Source organism: Uranotaenia lowii, chromosome 2 (genome assembly GCF_029784155.1).
Source record: "Uranotaenia lowii strain MFRU-FL chromosome 2, ASM2978415v1, whole genome shotgun sequence".
NCBI lineage: Eukaryota > Metazoa > Arthropoda > Insecta > Diptera > Culicidae > Uranotaenia > Uranotaenia lowii.
This window is the reverse complement of record NC_073692.1, coordinates 74,545,342-74,562,618: the sequence shown is the minus strand read 5'-3', so window position 1 is coordinate 74,562,618 and position 17,277 is coordinate 74,545,342. Positions and strand designations below refer to the sequence as shown.

The window sequence follows — 17,277 nt, the reverse complement described above, 5'->3', positions numbered from 1 at the left end:
ATTTTTGTCGTTGGCTTGACAGTTTTGCGGTTTTTGATGAAGAAACCAAGAAAAAAAAAGAATCTCGAAAACGAGTATGAATGGAAGATTTTTTGAAAAAAGCTACTCATTCGAATTTAAAATTAAATTAAAAAAATCCCTTTTTCTAATGAAAACCGTTCCACCCTTGTGTTTTTCCATTCAAACGTATAAAATAAAACAGAAATCAAGACAAATATTTTGGAGCAGCAACGTTCGGCATCCAATAAAATAGAGTAATTTCTCTGATACATTTTCCCAAACTTACTTTCATTGGTATGCTAGAACCGCAGCCAGAAATAATCTCCCACATGTGTAGTTCTATGGGTGAGCTTCGGATAGAATCTTTGAAGGGGTCACATGACGATTTAGAGCAATTCGTCAACGGAGAGGAAAACAGAATTTTCTACTCTCTCCCTGTAACAATAAACATGTCACGAAACCGGAACCCCCTTTTCGGAATGGATTATTGGGTGTCGTCGTTTGATCTGTAAAATTTGACATCACACGCGGTCACGACTCTATTTTTGTTTCGTTTCAATTCTAATTCCGTTCTGAAGAAGGCTACTTTAAAAGCCGTTCATACAATAAAAATATAAGAAAAATTAAAACATCGAAATATTCAAAATAATGAAATTTCTGTGTCATATTTCTCTTGTTGTGTCAATTTTGTATCAGTCTCATTTTTGTCATTTTCGTCATTTCTGTCATTTCGGTCATTATTGTCATTTTTGTCATTTTTGTCATTTTTGTCATTTTTGTCATTTTTGTCATTTTTGACATTTTTACTATTTTTGTCATTTTTGTATTTTTTTTTTCATTTTTGTAATTTTTGTTATTTTTGTTATTTTTGTCATTTTTGTCATTTTTGTCATCAATACTGATGTTATGAAATCGCTTGGTACATCTTTGTACCTGATGATGGAAAGAATTAGAGAAAATGAGCTATCAAAGAACGAAAGAACATAAGCCGTAAATATCATGAATTTTTCGAAAAAGATACAACGGCTCACCGGCAGGACTTGAACCTTGAAGCGGAGATTGCAGGTTCAAAATGTCATTTTTGTCATATTTGTCATTTTTGTCTTTTTTGTCATATTTGTCATTTTTGTCATTTTTGTCATTTTTGTCATTTTTGTCATTTTTGTCATTTTTGTCAATTTGTCATTTTTGTCGTTTTTGTCTTTTTTGTCTTTTGTTATTTTTGTCCATTTGTGTCATTTTTGCCATATTTGTCATTTATGTCATTTTTTAATTTTTGTCATTTTTGTCATTTTTGTAATTTTTGTAATTTTTTGTCATTTTTGTCATTTTTGTCATTTTTGTCATTTTTGTCATTTTTGTCATTTTTGTCATTTTTGTCATTTTTGAAATTCTTCTTTTTTTTACATTTTCGAAATTTTTGCAATTTCAATCATTTTTGTCATATTTGTTTTTTTTTGCAATTTTTGTAATTTTTGTCATTTTTGTCATTTTTGTCATTTATGTCATTTTTGTCATTTTTGTCAATTTGTCATTTTTGTCGTTTTTGTCTTTTTTGTCTTTTGTTATTTTTGTCCATTTGTGTCATTTTTGTCATTTTTTAATTTTTGTCATTTTTGTCATTTTTGTCATTTTTGTCATATTTGTCATTTTTGTCATTTTTGAAATTCTTCTTTTTTTTACATTTTCGAAATTTTTGCAATTTCAATCATTTTTGTCATATTTTTTTTTTTTGCAATTTTTGTCATTTTTGTAATTTTTGTCATTTTTGTCATTTTTGTCATTTATGTCATTTTATGTCATTTTTGTCATTTTTGTCATTTTTGTCATTTTTGTCATTTTTGTCATTTTTGTCATTTTTGTCATTTTTGTCATTTTTGTCATTTTTGTCATTTTTGTCATTTTTGTCATATTTGTCATTTTTGTCATTTTTGTCCTTTTTGTAATTTTTGTCATTTTTGTCATTTTTGAAATTCTTCTATTTTTTTACATTTTCGAAATTTTTGCAATTTCAGTCATTTTTGTCATATTTGTAATAATTGCAATTTTTGTAATTTTTGTCATTTTTGTCATTTTTGTCGTTTTTGTCATTTTTGTCTTTGTTGTAATTTTTGTAATTTTTGTCGTTTTTGTCATTTCTGTTATATTTGTCATTTTTGTCATTTCGTCATTTTTGTTATTTTTGTTATTTTTGTTCTTTTTTTTGTATTTTTTTTTAATGTTTATTTTTTTGTCATTTTTGTTATTTATGTCATTTTTGTCATTTTTGGTATTTTTTTAAATTTTTTTTTATTTTTGTCATTTTTTATAAAGTTTTTTCATATTTGTCACGTTTGTCATTGTTTGTTTTCAGAACCATTAATTCCTCATAAGGCCCAAACTTATTTGGATAGGTTTTGAGATTGTCTTACAACCTTGAGATTGTCTTGAATTCGAACACAGTTGTGCCGAATTGGATGATCAATAACTGTCCGCCAATTGGATCGCTGATAAACATGCAATTCCAGACAGTGGATTGGAGTATGTATATTCATAATAGAAAGCATTTAATCGATTGGACATTTATAGTTGAATCGATTATATTTATGGTTAAATATTTGAAATTAAAAGCCTCCTTATTTTTATATATTGAGTTGAAAAAATAAAACAAAAAAGAAAATTTCAGAATTATTCAAATATAAAAATTTTAATTTCATCTTAGTTTCCTCTACTGGCTTTTCAACAAAATCGAAAAAGCATTAAAAAGTTACCGAAATATTTCAAAGCTTTCCTGCCATGCCATAAAATGGTTGTCTTCAGGTGAAGCTAAATTTTCCAAAGCATCCATTATCGATAGCCGAAAAGAGATCAATAAGAGGCTCATTACTAAAGTCATTAATGTTATCAACTTCCTGTAAATGCATTGTTGTCGATTTGTCACCTTTTCAAAACAACTAAGTTAGTAAGATAGATTCTGTTATGAGGGAGTGTGGGGTAGTGCAGCATCCCCACAACTCTTCCCGTTCTCGTTCCTTTGCCAAAATTATTGGGGTGCATCGAACCAGAAAAGGTGTTCTCAAATCACACCATCACCGACTTCATCTGAGGCTTTATATTTAGTGGGGTATCACGAATCGGCCCTTTCGCCCTTGAACGACTCCATCGGATGGAAGAGGGCAACCGACCGCGTCCAAGCCATCCAAGCCATGCCGGTATCAGCCGGAATCTAGTTGACATAACCGAGGAATCACCTTTCCGGACACTTTGATGATGTCGATGATGATAATCCCTTCCTCGGATGCCGGCAAAAGGCACAAGGCACCTGACGACAAAAGGAACAAAAGCAAACAACTGCCCGGTTTTGTTGTCTTTCAGCTCGTTGTTGTCGTGTCTTTGTGTGTATGAGTTCGTGTTCGCCGGCGTTTTGCTGCGTGTTTGTGTGTGTGTCTTTAACAGGAGATCACCTAATAGTAGTTTAGCAACAACTTTGTCGAGCTTCATCAAGCTTAGTCCATCTGGTTTCTATTCTGGGTGGATTTTTTGCCCTCCCGTGAACATTCTTTATCTTTACTGGATCAAAAGCGACGACTTACTAGAATCCGAATACACCTGATAAAGTTTAGTGTCAAAAAACAACAACATCATAGTCTGTCGTGTTTTACCTTTTATATTTGATCCACCCCCGGTGTGGTGTGACACTCAAACAAACCCACAAACACACATACAGAGCCAAGCTTCTTCTCGCCATTAACGTCAAAAACCGGAACTCGCTCAGCTGAAATGATTTGATGTGACGCTTGGTCTATCGTTTAGCGAGATACTTTTGGGAACGTCCGGCTGGTTCGCAATCGTTTCCCGGCGTTTTGGCGACGCTCTGAAGTTATTTGTAAGAATCTCCAGTTCCGGATGCTTGGATTTCAAATGAATGAGGTGTAATAATTAGCCACCAGGCGATAAAAGTTCAGATCTGCGACAGCGAAAACACAGACGAACATTTTAAGGAGGAAATAAGAAAGGAGATATTTTTTCCTGGATTTAGAATTTAATTTCAGATATCGTTTATGGAAAATGTATTCCAGATTGCCCATTTTTAGCTCTGTATCTCCCAAGCAACCAAAAGTCACATATTTGATTGAATGAAGGCTTTTAAGTTACATATTGGCCGACAAAGAGAATCAACTGCTCAATTCCCTTAAGTGAACTTTATGTACTCATTAATGAACTTGAAAGCTGCAAAAGTGAATAATATGTACGTTGTATGTGACTTATTTTGCCCAATTCCCATGAGTGAACTATATGTACTCATTAATGAATTTGAAAGCTACAAAAGTGATGCATATGTACGTTGTATGAGACTTAAGGCACACAAAGGGCACAAAAGTGCTCAAAACAAGATTTACCACAGAGAACAGACGTACAAGCTCGAACAAAAAATCGTCAAAAAAGTGTGTAAAATTTCAAATGTTATCACCAAAAAAATACGTTCGAAATCGACTACAAACAGTACCATCTATTGCGCCGTTCAAAAGTCACAAATCAACTTTAAAGTGCCCAGTTTTCGAAAAGGCGTAATCATATATAAACTCACAAAAAATCAAAAAGGGTGTTGAGATTTTTACACAAGTTTCGTGGGCTAGCTTGTACGTCTGTTCTCTGTGGATTTACCAAGTCACATAAAGGGCACAAAAGTGCTCAAAACGAGATTTACTAAGTCACAAAAAGTGCATTGAGGTGCTTTCAAAATCAAATCAATACTTCGAGTTTTAGTTTTAGTTAGAACAACATCTAGGCGTGGTCTTGTGGTAGCGTGTTGGATTCTCACCACGAAGGACGGGATTCAATCCCCCAAGCCGGGAAAGTTTTTTTTCCATTCAGTAATTTAGTAATTGAGTGACCATTCTGATGCGATATACGTAGGAAATGTAGCATAGAAGCGATTGAGCAATTTTTCGAGTTTGGAATCCGGCGCGTGGCATCATGGCGGCACCATGTAAACAAAGTAAATAATAAAGAGAAGGTGATATAAACCGATGCCAAGGGTGCAGTTGAGATACAGAGAGATTTTTTGCTCATTTTACGATTTTTTGGAAGCTGAATGAAAAGACTGCTAGAAGCTGAATAGAAGAACACTTGTTTAGGAACTTGAAAGTATCAATAAGAACCTAAATTTTGAGCTGCATAGAACGGAATTCATATCAATGATGGGGCTGAGAACTAGAACAAATGACGCCAACTTAAAAAAAAACTTGAGTTAATCTCAGAGTTAATCAAATAAGCTTAGATTTAGAATTGTGGTGATTTTATCTCGAAAGGTTTTAATTCAGACACCTAGCCCTTTTTCTGTATACTAGGGTGCATAAAAGTTAGAGTGAAAAGTCGATTTTTCAGAACGAGTTGAACATTTATCCAACAGAGTTTGGTCTCTGTATTTAGATTTAGATAATTAAGATTAATTCAAAACAATCACTCAGTGTTTTGAATCAAAATTATAATTTCTAATCATGATTTTAGAGTAAAATAAGAATGATATAAAAGTAGAAATTGCAAATTTTATAATTCATAATCCAAATGTTTGTTTAAATTCAATATGGAGATTTTTTCTTTAATCTAACGGGTTTTCACCAGGGGTCTAAAGACCTAAAGAGAACTAAAGTTCTTCACCAAAATTTAAACTTGTGTTCATTTCAACGACATAAAAACACATTTAATTTTTCACATGTTTAAAAATTTGAATTTTTTCGAGTTTGATTCTTTTGTAGGTAATTACCTAAAAAAATCAATTTTTTGCTTTAAAGGCCGATAGAATTTTAATAAGTTTTAAGGTGCTTTTTAATGATTTCCGTTGAAAACTGAATACTCCTTAAAGCTTTGTAATATGGTTTTAATTTATTAACAAACTCGAAAAATAAAACCTTTAAAAATATTTAAAAGAAAAAATACATATGTATATTTTTACGTCGTTGAAATGAACCAATTTTTTTTTTATTTTGGGAAGATCTAAAGATCCTCGGCGCAAATTGTCATATAACAAAAAAAAATCCCCATATCTTCAGAGCACAAAATATAATATTCACGTAATGAATTTGATTATTTTTCGACCGGGGTAATTAAGAGGTTATGTTCTGCTTTCGATTTTTCGGTCATGAATAACAACACTTTTTGTGTTCTCTTCATCCAACGTTTCGAGTTTTTATTGATTTTATTTTACAATGTTCGGTTCCTTGAAAAATAAATAACAAAAATTCGAAACGTTGGATGAAGAGCACATAAAAAGTATTGAAATTCTTGACTGAAATGCCGAAAGCCGAACATAACCTCTAAATGTAATGCGTTAAAAATTAAAAATTGGAAGCGGAATCGAGAATAAGATTTTCATGAAATCAAATATTAATATTATTTTTTTAAATAGTTCTTCTTAGTGTGATAAAAGTTACATTTGAAAACGTTATTTCAAAATGGAGATTCAATGATCAAAATACAGAATTAATAATCATTGAAAAAAAATCAGATATACATAGATAGTAAATGTGTTTAGTTAGTAAACAAAGTTTTGTTTCGAAAACTTTGAAAGACAATAAAACTGACAAGACTTGGAAATCTCAATGAATTGAATCTCTTTTGAGAAATCTAAAAGAAGATAAGATTGAGTCATAGAAATATTCATGTTTAGAGAGTTACGCAACGAAATTCGTAATTCATTTTTGAGAATCTTTGAGTGCAAGGAAATTTTCAAAACCTAAACTGAAATTGGAATAAAAATTTCATAGAAAAACTAAGTACCGACACCGTTCGTATTTAGCAACATTCGATGTTGGCAACTTCCAGTTGCCAACGGCCAACGGAACGGTTTTTTGGAACGACATTACCAGATAGTTTTCGCTATAACAGGACCAATATGATTTAGACAAACACCATAAATATGTTTTTACGTTCTTGCATGTTGATGAATTAAAACAACAATAACAAAAAATTCAAAAAATCATAAAACTCTCAAAAATGACAAAAAAACATAAAAAATTAAAAAAAAACTCGAAAAAAATACAAACATAAAAAGAAATGACAAAAAATATCTAAAAGAATATGCAAAATGACATATATAACAAGTATTATAAAAAGAACAACACGATTCTCCACATAACACTCAAAGTTCTAAATGTGTCTATAACATGATTGAAAATTAACAAAAAATGACACAAAATTATGAAAAATGAGTTACTAATAATAACAATGGTTTATTTTTATTAATAAGTAACAAAAAAGTTGACGAAAAAATCCGTTGGATTTTGGCAAAACAAAATTCTCGGGCGTGTTGCCAAAAATACGAAAGGGGCCTGTATTTCCAATTTGTCAAATTTAGGCAACAGAAATATGATTTTTTTTTTTCAATATACTTTTGAAAATTGATTGTTGAAAAAAAAGGATGAATACGTTCATTGTGCATGGTACATATTTATACTTTTGTTTCTATAGTAAACATTCCAGATTGTCAGGTTTTATAAGTTTTATTCTTAGCAAAGCTCGTGAAAACTTTGAATTTAAAAAATACCCAGCATTTACCCAAATAAAATTTTGAAATTTTTATTTAAAAGTTTTAAGATGATTTTGAAACCATCAAATGTGTCAATAACTTGCATATTTATAGACTTTCTCACAAATAATATGAAAGTTTAAAATAAATTCAATATAAATATCTTGTAATTTAGAAATGTCATACTAAATTTCCACATAAATAACCACATACTAGGCGCCGTAAACTCTATTTTTTTTTAATGTTGAGAGAATATTTTTTAATTTAACATAATATTTATAGGATTTCATTTATTCAATAATTAAGAGCGATGTTATGCCTGAATAGCCAGAATTTTGTTAAAAACAAGCTCGTATTTGCAGGATTTAATCACGTTTCAAACTACAGATAATTCAATAAGGGCACAAATTTTTTCGAGTTAGCTTTACCTAAAAAAAATTTTAAGTTTGAAAAAACGATTCAAACCTGCTTACGTGTTTCGTTGAAAAATGAAATTTTAGGTGTTTTCAAATCTATTTAAAATGTTGTTTTACAAAATGCTTAGATTGTTTAGTATTTTCTGTAAAATAAATCAAAACAAAATGTCCAAATTTTGTCTGATTTTGAAAAAATTGTCCTGATTTGCTACGCCCACCAGAGGCCCTTTTTACATACATTGAAGTGAACTTATTGGAGATATTATTCAAGGTGGCCCCTTTAGTTGTGGTATTTTACGTTTTAATTCCGATTTTCCAGTTTTCTTGATTTGAAGAACTTAAATCAGTATTATATGTTTAAAGTAATGTTAAGCTGTTTTTCCTCGGTGGACCAACTGAGCCGGGGCCGAGGCGATTGCTCCCCATTGCCCCCTTCCACTCTGAATCTCGCTTTGGTTAAATCATTTATAAAATCAAATAAATTTCAGGTGAGGAGAGGCAATAAGGCAATGTAATTTATCATATACAGCACAGAAATCTTATCAACAATAATGACGGATTGATTTTTATAAATTTTGAATTTGGATTAACGAAAGCAAAATAAATGTTTTAAGCTTTATGCGCTGTGAATCATCTTTATTGAAGTTAAGGAAGATTCTACATTTTAAAAAAGCTTTTGATTTATAACCATCGTTGAGCCTTTAAAATTCAATGTTCGTTTTAACTAAAAAAAATCACAGGAGCTTAGTTTTGTAATTGAGAATAAAATTTCTTAAGCAGAAAATCATATTGTGACGAAATTTTGTTTTACTCAAAAAAATTTAAAAGAAACCACCCCCCAAAACATCGTTTTCGTATTATTTAATTTTCCAAACATCATAACATATTGTTTTTTACATCAATGCTACAAACATTTGCAATGTTTTTGAAAAACAAAAAAAGTTATCGAACTATATTTTTTGGGTTTTTGGTTTTTTTTTATAAAAAAAATCCATTTTATAGTTTCTACTGGTTATCAAACCCCTCCTTTTAACGATTAAAAAAACATTTAAATATGTTATGAATAAACTGAATTCGTTTTTAACACGATCTTCTTTACATGGTATTAAGTACCTATTGTAAACGATTTTTCCTAAACTATTTTCTCAAAATAAGGCGATTTTCCAACATGTCAAAAACAGATCCTAGACATTCCCGCTTTTTTGGGTGGGCAATTGATTCGGACGTAGCTTCTCGACAGAGGCATGGACCGAAATGGCCACTTGAGACTCTGCGGAAGTTCCGGAATAGAGATTTTCCAAATATTCGGCAGGCCGAATTTACGGTGCCGAATACCGCTCGAAAACCGTCAAGCCGAATATTCGGCTCATCGAAAAGTTGAGCTAAGTATTTGGCCGAAAAGGCCAAATATTTATTCTTGAAATATATTCAATAACAGAATGGTAAAATTTTTCAAATGATTACCTATGCATAATTCATAAAATATCCTAAAGTAATGTTATAAAAGCTACAAAATCATCAAAAATGTATGGTTTCAGAAAAAAAATTCACAAGACGTTCATTGTAGAACGTACAATAGAATGCTGACGAGTATCTCGTTTTATTTTGAATATCGTTTATCCCAAATCATCTTGATATATCCAGTAGACTGAGTCGATTTGGGATTATTTTTGAATTTCTCAAACCCTTGGGTCTAAAAAGCTTCGTTTTGATCCAAAACTCATCCATGATTTTTTGTAGAATTCTATAGTAACGTTTATGTGAGTCAATTTGAACTTCTAGGTTTGTATGGGAAAATTGAAAATATTGTACTGAAAAATCAACACTATTTTTGTTTCTCCTGTGGAACCGAGTCAGCTGATGGTTTTTGTGCCAATTTATAAAGTTCCTAAATAAAATTTTCCGCTGAACAACTTTGTCGAATAATGTAAATTCCTATCTTACTAGACAAAAAAGTTATAAGGTGTTGAATGAGGGCATGTCTTTTGGCATGCCCTGATGTTGATTTTTCGGTACAAAATATTCAATTTTCCCATACAAATCTAAAAGTTCAAGTTTACTCATGTAAACGTTACTTTAAAATTCTACAATAAATCATGGATGAGTTTTGGACCAAGACTAAGCTTTTTAGACCTCAGGGTTTGACAACTTCAAGAATGACCCCAAATCGTCTCAGTCTGATATTCAAGCTTGCTCATAAATCCATTAAAAATTCGATATAAGTCAAATCTTGCCGGGATGTCCAGATATCATGTAAAACTTCCCGAATGTTGCCAGGGTTTATACAGATTATTTACTGAACCAATAAATAAACTCAAATTTCTAACGATTTTATTTTTATTTCAAAATGAGCATAAATGTTGCCCTTTTTTAAATTTTTTTTTTATAAATCGTCCTAGATGCCTGCCTGTTTGGATAAGTGTGATTGAAAATATAGTATTCATAAGGCTAAAGATTTTTTTTCAATAGATATTTTGAAGATATTTTGCTCAAATTAGACCTTCATCAAATTCGATATCAAATAAGCAATTTCAAATTGCTTGACATTTGTTTCGACATGTTTTGTCCCAGATTTCACAGGAACACAATCTCTTATGTGATGAATGCCCTAGAAGCGACAAGTCATCTGATGTCCTTTCAGTTATTGGTGACATTTTGAAAATCAGGAAAACCCCTACTTGAAAAATGAAATATATTATCTGATAATATCATCTGGTTGAAAATAATCGACTCAAAACATTAGAGGCGTTCATATAGAAGGAAATACAATATCCAAAACAAATCTTTGAGCTTCCCGGATTACTTAAATAATCTCAGCATGGTTTGGACATTCAAAATTGGTCATCATGATGGAAAGTGACCTATTTCTGGCTCCCTACAAAATTTCCCGGGTTATCCCGGGTACCACTGAAAAGGGAGGACGTTATGTAAAACTTTGAAAATTTGTAAACATTACTTTTTATGGCGAATAGCGGTATGATAAGATGAAGGAAGAGCATCAGTTCATTGTTCAGTATCTTAAATCTATGCCATCTAAGAGATTTTCTTTCCAATTATCGGCATCTTATGACCAAATTTGGCTCTAGGTCCAAAGTAGGGACACTATACGGTGAGAGTTTTTGGTATAGAATCAAATGCGAATTTTCGCTCTTTTACTAACATCAAACCTTACCTTTCTCATGGGCATGATGAGGGTGCTGGTGGAAACGGTGTTAGGCATAGCCTTGGACACCTGCACCTGCTGCTGCACCTGTTGCTGTTGCACTTGTTGCTGCTGATGCTGTTGCAGTTGCTGCTGCGTCACCACCGCCAAGCTACTTTGCTGCTGGGCTTGCTGGGATTGCTGCTGCTGTTGCTGCTGTCCGCGGATCGGAACCATCCCACTTAGCTGCTGATGCAGCGCTGCCGTCAGCTGGGATTGGGTTTGATGGGTTTGGGGATGTTGCTGTTGTTGGGGTTGCTGGGCAGTTGCAATGGGAGGTTGCCCGAGGCTTAGGTGTGGATGGGTAACGAAGCTGCGAAGGGTTAAGGGAGTGAACATGGCTGCCGCTGCAGCCGGATGTAGGGGTTGATGCTGCATGGCTGCAGCTGCGGCTGCTGCTGCCGGATTGTGCAGGGCAGCCGCCGGATGATGGTGATGGGCTTGCAGCTGGTGCTGATAGGAAGCAGCTTGCTGGTGGCTAGCTTGCTGCTGCTGTGAGGTTTGGACCTGTGGAGGAGGCTGAACAGCGGCCGCAGCAATCTGGGGCTGATGATAGCCAGCTGTGGCCGGATTGAACGGAACTGCCAGCATTTTCTGAAGCCCCATGCCGGGAACACCCCACGGGATGTACCATGATCCGGGATGATGCTGCATGTTTACTGCCTTGGGGAACTTTGATAGCTAACACACGACTTTGATCACAACGGGGAGCACACCTTGGGCGTGTGGATTTCACTCGCTAGCTTGGGTACGCTTCGGCGATTATTAATTCGCAACACTATCAATCACTTCTTTTTTTTACGGTACCCTCTAGCTTCCTACAAAAGAACCAACAATAACGACGATGCTCTAATATCAACAAACACAACAGGTAGAACCCACTCTATCCAAACAACGACGAAGCTGACGCGCGCAAGAACAGGGTCTTACGCCACACTTGCTTGCTGACCCGAACTGATCCGGTAAATCAGCCTACTCAGAACAGACACTTGAGCTACTTTTTTGTGCTGCGGCAATCGAATAGGCAAATAAAAACCCAAAACTAAAAGGCAAATAACTCTTCCGAAACCCTCTTGCCTGCGGCAGCAATAAAAACCGGGTCACTTTTTCGGGGTGGTTCTTCACTTTACTTCACTATACTCTTTGAGGAGGTCCCGGCGGAACGTCGATTTGTTGAGAACTGCTACGGCCAAAGCCGGAGGATCGGTTTCAAAGAACAACAACGGCGGCAGCAATTACTCGTCGAACTCGAACTCGTCGTCAGCACTTTTTTCCGGACTCTCATAGGCGACGGCTTGAAGTGTTCTGATGATGATGATGGCCGGGACCACGATTTCGACGACGACATCCGCGGAAGCCGTGTTCCGCGTTTCAGAGTCTTCTTCGATTCTAGCTAAATAGAAGCTCAGTGTTGTTTAAGCTTGCTCTCTCTCCTTCTCTCTGCGACGTTCTATCTATATCTCCTCCGCCGCGCGATTGGTCTCGTCGTGTATTCCCAGTCTATCTCCACAGACTCCCGGGTTGTTAATTATCCACGTTTATTTGTGTGTATTTTCAATTTTCCGCCACTCGGCGCTTCTAGGAGGCTAGTTTCAGAGGGGACAAAACGCAAAGGGAGGAGTCAAACCACAACTTGGGTCATACTCTTGACGCGGGACCACGAATTGAATTTAAAAACACATGTACTCAACGAACGAGGAGCAGCAAAGGCGCCGGCCGTCGATGGATGCTGCTGCGGGACGCGATTGGGGCCTGGCGATGATCTGCTTCTATCATCATCATCAACGACAACGACATTGTCATCGGACCATTGCTTCTTGCGGCTATAATCACACGATTGATTCAAGCAGAGGGGAAAAAAGACAGAAAAATATGGTGATATAATTAGTGTTGTGATTAATTGGTTTTTCAACAAAAGTGTGGCTCTTCTTGCCCGAGGCTCTCGACGTCTCTAGTTGTGTTCGGTTGCATGCTTCCGTTGAGATAAAAATTCGAAAAAAAAAAATTATCTTCAACCTCACGGTCATCTGCTTCTTCTGGCGATTTGGCTTCTGGCTGGTTCTGGTTCTGGTTCGAAATTGTACGGTTTGGGTTCGAGTTCACTTGCTTTCATGTTCTTTACACTCAATAATTATGGCACGAGGACAACGAAGGTATCGACAGGACAAGACAGAGAACGATGGCAATGAATCCGGTGTTGAGATAGGCTGGATTGGCAATTTTTCAAACTATCAGCTCGATTGTGTACCGGAGATAATCCAGTGATTGAAAATATACTATAAATTGATTGAAAAAAAATGTTATTTTAAAGAAAAGTTAAAGTCGTTTAGATGTCAACGTTATGTTAAACACAAGCAATAAATAAACCAAAAACTTCATGAAACCCTAATAAAAATTACACAAGGCAACAATATTCAAATTTTCAAAAGTGCAAATAATTTAAGAGCTTCGTTCTTCGAAATTATCGACGTTTTTCGGTGAGTTTTAATAATAATAAAACAGATTTATCAGTTGTCCATACGTTTCAAGCTACTTTGGCATTCGCTCCTCCTCAGTGGACAAATTGACTGGCCATCGTCTGATACATTTTGATTTTGGAAAACTGTCCAAAATCAAAATAGTTCAGACGATTTGTCCACTGAGGAGGAGCGAATGCCAAAGTAGCTCGAAACGTATGGACAACTGGTAAATTGGTTTTATTATTATTAAAAATCACCGAAAAACGTCGATAATTTCGAAGAACAAACAATCGCGGTGATAAATCCAAAACTCAACATAACTTAAAAGCTAATTTGAAAAAATTGGGGGCGCTGATTCACAATATCCTATTAGATTTTTCTTTCAGCTCTAGTTTTTGAAAAAAAAAACTAATGAAAATAGGTGAAAATTCATTGAAAAAAATTGTGCTCCTTTTTGGCAAAACTATAGACTACAAGCTGACCCGGTAAACTTCGTTTTACCTTTTACTCGATAAATTGCTGGAAAATGTTTAACTTCATCTACATGTCTTTAACTTGTTCGTGATCGTGAATCAATTTTCATGGAAATCGTCATAAAATGGTTCGAGTTGTGCCCAAGGTTGCCGAAATCACAGAAAATCTGTAATTTCACCGAATTTTAAGCAAATTTTCATCACAGAATCTGTGTCACAGAACACAGAATTTTTGGAATATTCACAGATTTCACAGATTTTTTAAATTTTGTAAGTGTTTTTAAAATTTGAATTTCAATGTCAATAAAAAATTTAGATTTCTAGGTTTAGATGGGAAGAATAGTTATGATAAGATTAGAAATGTGAATTAATTTTACCCAAGTAAAATGTGAAATGGACCCAATTTTTCAAGAGCATTCAATGAAATTCAAGGAAATAGCGTCACAGAAAACTAAAACAGAATTTTTAGGTAAAATCACAGAAACTCAGAATTTTTTTTCTCAAAAACACAGAATTTTTTTTCGGCAACCTTGGTTGTGCCCCATTTCAAGTTGATTTTGTATTGGAGCCTCCCTACCATAAAATTGAGATTCTCGAGGCTGTTATAAAAACCATCCCTGACCCGAAAAACCCTCGAATACCAAATTTCACTTCATTACGACCGTTCATTTATACGTGATGGTGTTTTAAAGAGAATGCCTCCATTTTTAAATTTAAGATAACAAAACTTTTGAAAGTAACGGTTTTATAAATATGATGAACTTTCTTAAAGACCGCAAAAAAATTTGAATTCTTAGAAAGAAGTTAAAGAAGTTTTCTTTTTGTAATTTTTTCCCAAATCTGAAAAATACGAGAATTTTGACGAAGTTTAAAGAAGATAAGAAAGACAGAATCTTCAATACGACTTGAAGCAGGGCCGTAAGAAGAACCGACTCATGGGGGGTGTTTTGGTGAATGATTTTCATCTGTGATTTTTTGCCCAACAATGCACGGGAACAAAAAATAAATAAAACCAATTAAGTTTGTAACTATTTGATTAATATATTTTTTAGTACTTTCAAACTAAACGTTTTTGTATAAAATCGTAGCTTTAGAAAATTGGTCCTTAACCTAAAAGGTGAGCGAAATTCGCTTTCGTTGATGGTGAAAATCTTTGAATTGGTTTAAGAGTCTGGTAGATTAAACTTAGTTGATTTGAGCATAGAATAAGTATTTTTAGGAGAGCTTTCCAATTTCTCAAAAAAAAAACTTATTCTCTAATCAAATAAAAGCAAATTTGAGCATAAAATAAACATTTTTAGGAGAGCTTTCCAATTTCTTAAAAAAAACTTATTCTCTACTCAAATAATACAACCCTAATCTTCCAAACTATTTTGCAAATTCAAAGATTTTAGCTTTTGATGAAAACAAATCAAATTCAAAAAAAAAGTAAGAGATAAAAATCATGAGATTTTCGGATCAAATTTACTTGATGCAAAATTGAACCAAATTAATGATTTTAATTTGAAATTTGGCTTTGAAAAAAACTTTATTATTAACACATTGCGGACCAAATACGAGACATCTCGTTTTTTCGGTTGCCGCCAGTATTAAAAAGCATACTTCAAATGTTGTGAATCTAATAATGAAACCTCATTCTACAAAAATTAACACAACGCTCCCGGTACTCAAATAAATTAAATTAGCATAATCTCGTCTATTGGTTTTTGAAATATAAAATTCCGAATTATGGTGTTAAAAATGTTAAACAATACACCGAGAGCATCTAGAATTTTGAGCAGATTTTTAAGGCGAAGATCAAGTACATATATATTTTTCTTCAAACAGCAAATATTTTTAATAAAGAATTAATTTCATAATGAAAATTTTGTGGATGATTTTTTTTTTTCAAATTAAATTTGGGTTCTTCGCATAAAACAAAAAACTCAAATTTTACTTTTTATTTGTGATTTTCAGCTGAAATGTGTTTACATACTAATTTTGACAAGCCATCTTAAGTTCAGCTCTTGAATTCCTCAACAATCAATGTTGATTGTAAAATTTAGCTAAATCTTATTCTGAATTTTGAATCTACATCCTTTATGAATGGAACGACTGTTTTGGTTGATTTTTTAGGGATTTTTAACGGCTATCAGTCTCGGATTTTTAAGTAAAAACGACTGTTTTTTACTCCAACGTTTCGATCCTTATTGGATCTTCATCAGGGGCTATAAAGTGTCGTTTTCGTTTAAAAACAACTCGAAAACCAAAACAGTCCACAGTGCAAAGTTCGGATGCAGAAAATTGTAAAACTCCCAAAATTCAATACAAAAACGAATATTCTACGAAAATTCGTCAGCAAAACCCAATGACAGCAGTTCAAGATAAGCCGAATCAAACTTAACAAGAAAACGACACTTTATCGCCCCTGATGAAGATCCAATAAGGATCGAAACGTTGGAGTAAAAAACAGTCGTTTTAACTTAAAAATCCGAGACTGATAGCCGTTAAAAATCCCTAAAGAATCTACATCCTGAATCTGAATTTTAAACATGAATTTGTTTAAATTTTGTGTAAAAATTAAGTTTAAGAACTTCGAATTTGAATATAAAACATGTTTTTTCTTTTTTCATACTCGGAAAACAATTTTTTCAAAATATTTTACATTTTAGATTCCGATTTCAGATTCCTATTTCAGATTCCGATTTCAGATTCTGATGTCAGATTCAGATTTCAGATTTCAGATTTCAGATTTCAGACTTCAGACTTCAGATTTCAGAGCAGATTTCAGATTCAGATTTCAGGTTCAGATTTCAAATTCAGATTTCAGATTCAGATTTCAGATTCAGATTTCAGATTCAGATTTCAGATTCAGATTTCAGATTCAGATTTCAGATTCAGATTTCAGATTCAGATTTCAGATTCAGATTTCAGATTCAGATTTCAGATTCAGATTTCAGATTCAGATTTCAGATTCAGATTTCAGATTCAGATTTCAGATTCAGATTTCAGATTCAGATTTCAGATTCAGATTTCAGATTCAGATTTCAGATTCAGATTTCAGATTCAGATTTCAGATTCAGATTTCAGATTCAGATTTCAGATTCAGATTTCAGATTCAGATTTCAGATTCAGATTTCAGATTCAGATTTCAGATTCAGATTTCAGATTCAGATTTCAGATTCAGATTTCAGATTCAGATTTCAGATTCAGATTTCAGATTCAGATTTCAGATTCAGAT

General features: G+C 33.5%; 1 protein-coding gene across 2 annotated transcripts in view; it reads right to left on the bottom strand.

Moving 5' to 3' along the window:
- LOC129749197 (pseudouridylate synthase RPUSD2-like) overlaps positions 1-17,277 on the bottom strand; it is a 580,032-nt gene that overhangs the window by 423,990 nt on the left and 138,765 nt on the right. The window contains exons 2-3 of one of the 2 annotated variants that reach the window (XM_055744123.1): positions 12,195-12,948; positions 11,096-11,943 (exon numbers count right to left, since the gene is read on the bottom strand). In XM_055744123.1, the coding sequence (XP_055600098.1) occupies positions 11,096-11,779 (684 nt within the window). In that variant the 5' untranslated portion in view covers positions 11,780-11,943; positions 12,195-12,948. Of the gene's footprint in view, positions 1-11,095; positions 12,949-17,277 lie in introns of both variants that reach the window. The other variant, XM_055744124.1, reaches the window with a different exon arrangement.